Source organism: Ceratina calcarata, unplaced genomic scaffold (genome assembly GCF_001652005.2).
Source record: "Ceratina calcarata isolate Rehan_Ccalc_2016 unplaced genomic scaffold, ASM165200v1 scaffold1278, whole genome shotgun sequence".
Lineage (NCBI taxonomy): Eukaryota > Metazoa > Arthropoda > Insecta > Hymenoptera > Apidae > Ceratina > Ceratina calcarata.
In genome coordinates, this window is record NW_017133810.1 from 2,866 (window position 1) to 7,876 (window position 5,011).

The following is a 5,011-nucleotide window of genomic DNA, read 5'->3' on the forward strand; positions in this document are numbered from 1 at the left end:
AATTCCAATTGTGTTAATTTCTTGTATATCGTTTTGTTGCTTTCTAAAATGAAATTAACGTTTTATACGTCTATCAAGAAAATCTAGATTCAGATTTCATTTAAACACAATATTGGGTGTCCCCAGATTAAATGATCGAACTTTATCAGTGTATCCTATGAGTAAAAAATAAGAAAGAAATGTTGTATAAATATAAATCTGGAAACGCTTTAAAAAAAGTTTATAATAAAAGTATGAACCTAAAATCAATAGCGAGTTCGTTATTGATATATTGGAATGTAAGAATATGGCGACGGTATTTATGAAAAAACCTGCTCCTTCTAGCCATGTTAACTATTTGAAATAACCATAACCCAAATACCAAGTTTTGTTACAATGAAAAGAAGTTCATTCTTATTTCAAAATGTCCTCCTCCGAATACAAGTTTGACATATCTTATTAGAGGAACTGAATTTATAACACTCTGAAATTCATCTTTAGCTTACTTCAGTTCAGTGATAATAAACATTCAGAACAGATTTCATAAATACGCCTTATTGTTACATTCCGACCAACATCGAACTCGCTATTGGCTTTAAGAATGTATCGGCTATACAGTCAATCCCAAAAGTTTATGTATCTTAGAAAAACATATTTCCTATGCTACAACATACTACATACTAACAATGCTAATAATATATAGCTACGTGCTAAAAGGCATAGAAGGAAATATTCAATTAATTATTGACGCTGGCGAAAAACTTTTTATACAGAAGTTGTAGGCACTGACATCCTCTACAAGAAAGATGCTATGCATTTTTCTTCTAACTCCAGTATTTAAAGAGTTTTTAGGTATAGGAGGAGAAAAATTGTCCGATCAAGATCATCGGTTGACTCTTATTTATGGAATATACAGAATAAGCAGGGATGGGATAATTTTTCTCTCGGTCGGAAAGTGGGGACGACGCGACCATGGTGGGGACTGGTACTTGATGGGTTCGCTTCGCGAAGGCGTGTGAGGAGAATAGTAGTGGGGATCGAAATACGGGCGAAAAAGAGGGGAAGCGAGCCGTGCGGGAAAAATTATCCCATCCCTGAGAATAAGTACTATGAGGCACGAGTGTTGATCTGTGTGACGGAAAAGCCAGCTTCGGATATCCCAATCGATGGGGTCGAAGCATTGATCGTACATCACGATGCACTGGCTGTAAGATCTGTATCAATCTGTAAGATTTGACGAATCCAGAATCTTTTACGCGGCGACGGCGGCGATCTAATGACATTTCAAATGATTATTGATTTTTGATCAATGTTTCCAGGAAAATGCGGAGGAAAACTTGAAAGCATGGTCTCCTTTGATCGGTTCTTTGGCCGAATCGGCTGAAGTACTGTTATTTTCATGTAATGTCACAACGGATTCCGTTGCAAAGGACACAGGTGAGAACATTATTCTCCTCCTCCTCCTTCTGTATTATTATTATCATTATGATCGTCGTTATTTATGGGGTATGGAATATGAAATTTGTCGATTATATATGTTTCAGTGATAAAGTGGTGTTTGCAAAATAGATTTGAGTTAATAGAATCGAGTAGACCTGACGACGTAGATGGTTCAGCAGAAGCTGACGCAGAGAACAACAAATATGGGATAGAGAGGATTATCGAGGCTCTGCATGCTCACATCTGGTCGAACATGATACTGAAATCTGGTTGTTAGAAAAAATCTCATATATATGCATAGATTTTCTTTGATCATTGGACACTGCGAATTTTATACATTGGTGGCTAAAAATCCGTGGTGTCCGCTTGCGTCGTGCGATAGTTATGTTATTTACAATTCTGTTGACGTTCCTAGGAAAATCGTCGTCGTCGTCGTCGTCAGAATTAGAGGAACAAAATGTAGACGTGAACCAAGTGGAGAAGCAGTTTGAAAACATTGTGTTGAACCAGAATTCCACGGAAACCACCAGTCCAATAGAAAATATGCTGGGTATGTGAGCGATAGAACAATCTTATGTGAGATGACACATGTGTGAAATAAGAATTTTTATCGATTCGCGTTTTACTCGAGCGTGCGCTCTCTCTTATTTTCGTTTCCAGATGGAATTATGGGTGAAGAGAACGTGGACTTTGGTGAACTGTTCAGTCAATTGAGAGCTATGAAAGAGCATGCAGCGATGTTGCCCACTGATCAAAGAAGGATAGCAGCTGAGCAATTAGTCACAGCTTTTTGGAAAGCAATGGGTGGCGACCCATCGGAAATGGAGGATTAACGGCTGCTGCGAGTAATTAATTGATTAATTCACAATGAATGAAATGTTCATGTGTTTCGCGAAGTACCGATATATCGTACCAGGGTAGATGATTATACGTCGATATCTTTTTTTGTTTCCTGATGATCACACACGCACACACACACATACACACATACGAGTAGACGATTGTAAGCCACGATGATCGAGGATGGTGAAACATGGGTATTTAAAATTTGAAAACTATTGTAGCGAAACTTTGAAATGTGTCATAAAACGGTTTATTAATTTGTGAAACGTGTTCAAATTTTTTCTATATAAATCAGTCATCAACACTCATTGTAATCATGATTTTATTACGGCAGCAAGTACGTGGTACATATATATAGGAAGGAGTAGATCAAGTGCTGCGAGATACGTCATTAATTTCTAATCAACTTTATTCCTAAAGAAGTTTCGAATAAAATGATGATAAAGTGTTCTTTATTCTTCCCACTCGGTTCGATCCTACGTACGTTGCCGGACCATGCTGGACCAAGCCTTTAATTATATTGACTTTGTAGAATTCAATATTGATAGAGAAACCCTTTGAAAACTGAGGGCACTCGCGGTCATGTGCTACACTACTGCCTGGCGCCTACCTCCTTAGGGATCCTTAAATAATATATTATTTAAGGATCATGGATAACGTGAATGGGGGAGAAGAAAGGTAGTGGGAGACAGCACGGGAAGAGGAGAGGTCCTGCATTCTGGCTTGTTAAATCGCGCATGCGCGCTCACCGTTCTTTTAGTAAGAATGAAATAGAGAATTAATAGAGAGATAGAAGTACTTATATGATGCATCACACATAAATTAGAAGATATAATATAAAAATAGGAAAACATTAAAATAAGATAGAGTAATAGTAAATCGTAAAATGCTACTCATCTGTTTTTATTATGTAACAAACATGTATTATTATCATAACTGCAATAAAACGAAATTTACTTGAAGAAATAAATAAAGAAAAATCATATCTTTTTACTACATGAACATATTATATTAATCAGAATTTAGCCATTTCCATTAATCTTCCATAGTTACTCGGGTGATTTTAAAGGCAGTAATTACTGACTTATAATAGCCGCCCCCAGAACTGCTCATTCGGTTATCTGGTTAAGAATCGTGAAATAAAAATACCAAGATTCATTTCTATTCATTTATTAATTACGATTCATCCGAGCAATAGTTTTATCTCAGCAATAGTTTTCTGAAGTCATCTTAACATTCATTAGCACGTACGTATTTAAACGTATTACTGAAAGAAAGGAGGGATAGTTTTCGATCTTAAATACACACTTCCAAAATTGTTCATTCGGTCGAGGGTTGTGAAATAAAAATGCCAAAATTCGTGTCCATTCATTTACTAATCAGAATTTTTGTTGAGTAATTATGGAACTACCGAACCAGAAACCGAAAACATAACATTGTCTAAACGCACTTCTATTGAAATTAATTTCCTCTGTTTCGACTCTAATTTACTGTAAAAATGTATAATTCTGATTAATAAATTAATGGAAATGAAAATTGGCATTTTTATTTTATGTACATACATTAAATAATTGACAGATCGATGTACAAATGAAAAGGAAAGATAGAAAATATCGTAAAAATAGCACAAAATGATTATTTATTAGTGTCAAGATGTTAAAACGAACAAGTACAAAAATAGTAAGTAGTAAGTATTACAGTGTTTCCCGTTTTGTTACATCATTAATGTTAGAACGTACGTTTTTACAAGCATCTCTCAAAATCGTTAGGTCCCTGTTACTGAGGTAGTTTAATATTCCTTGAATACAACGTAAATCATAATTTCTACTGAAATAACGGCGGAAAAATATAACGCCCTCGTCAAACAACTCCTTTCGTACCATAGCTCTGTTGAAACGACGTCTTATTATGTCTTCGTACGTAGGAAATTCTCTCTGATAATCGCTCCGTTTCAAAACCTGAACAACATCTTCATTTCTCGCGTATAATGCTATTTGGTCTATGCGTTTTGTTAGGATATCATGAAATGTTAGGATAGTATCGTTAATTTTTGTGCTTTTCATTCTCTCTATTTCTTCAATACATTTCTTCTGAAACTGAGATTGCCAGCTTATATCCGTAGTGAGATTAATATTCTCCACATTTCCGTTAGTCACGTCCAAGCTAGCAATCTGCATTTTAAGTAGCTGTTGTTGAATAACGTCACGTTTGTCGTGACTCATAGTTCTAAACCACCGTAGTTGCAACGCTGTCTCATGCTTTTCATTAACAATGTTTACGTTAGAACCATGTTCTGTGAGTGTCAGAACGGCTTCGTACTGATTGGCGACGGTTGCCACGTGAAGTGCAGTGTCACCCCTATTATTTATGGAATCGATGTCAACGTTCGAATTCAAGAGAGTTTCCATGATACGTATTTGACCACGGTCAGCGGCTAAATGGAGCGGTGTCCAGCCTGTTACAGTTTGCAAGTTGACATCGGCACCCTGATCTACGAGGATTTGTACGCTATCATTGTCTTCCTCCTTAATGGCTAGGCACAGTGCCGTTTCTCCAATTTTGTTTTGAGCATCCACGTCAAGTCCACTTTTGAGTAGCAACCTGTAAGTTTCTTGTAGTCGTTCTCGCGCAGCAAAATGCAGCGGTGACTCACCCCCTTTAATTTTCATGTTGCCATCGGCACCATGAGGACAACCTCCTCGCATAGCAGAATGCAGCGGTGTCTCATCCATTTGAGTTCGCAAGTTGA

General features: G+C 36.8%; 1 protein-coding gene across 1 annotated transcript; it reads left to right on the forward strand.

The window, feature by feature from the left end:
• Positions 1-286: 286 nt before the first annotated feature.
• On the forward strand, positions 287-2,712 carry LOC108629092 (alpha- and gamma-adaptin-binding protein p34-like). The gene is made up of 6 exons (XM_026817127.1): positions 287-295; positions 1,079-1,186; positions 1,299-1,416; positions 1,524-1,688; positions 1,835-1,969; positions 2,080-2,712. Exons 1-6 carry the CDS (start codon positions 287-289, stop codon positions 2,250-2,252), a joined length of 708 nt encoding a protein of 235 aa, XP_026672928.1. The 3' UTR covers positions 2,253-2,712.
• The last annotated feature ends 2,299 nt before the right edge of the window (positions 2,713-5,011 follow it).

What these genes read in the sequence shown, in the direction of transcription:
- LOC108629092 (XM_026817127.1), top strand. An exon ending in TACATCACGATGCACTGGCT is followed by an intron (nt 1,187 to 1,298) that starts GTAAGATCTGTA and finishes CAATGTTTCCAG; the next exon opens with GAAAATGCGGAGGAAAACTT. An exon ending in GAACATGATACTGAAATCTG is followed by an intron (nt 1,689 to 1,834) that starts GTTGTTAGAAAA and finishes TGACGTTCCTAG; the next exon opens with GAAAATCGTCGTCGTCGTCG.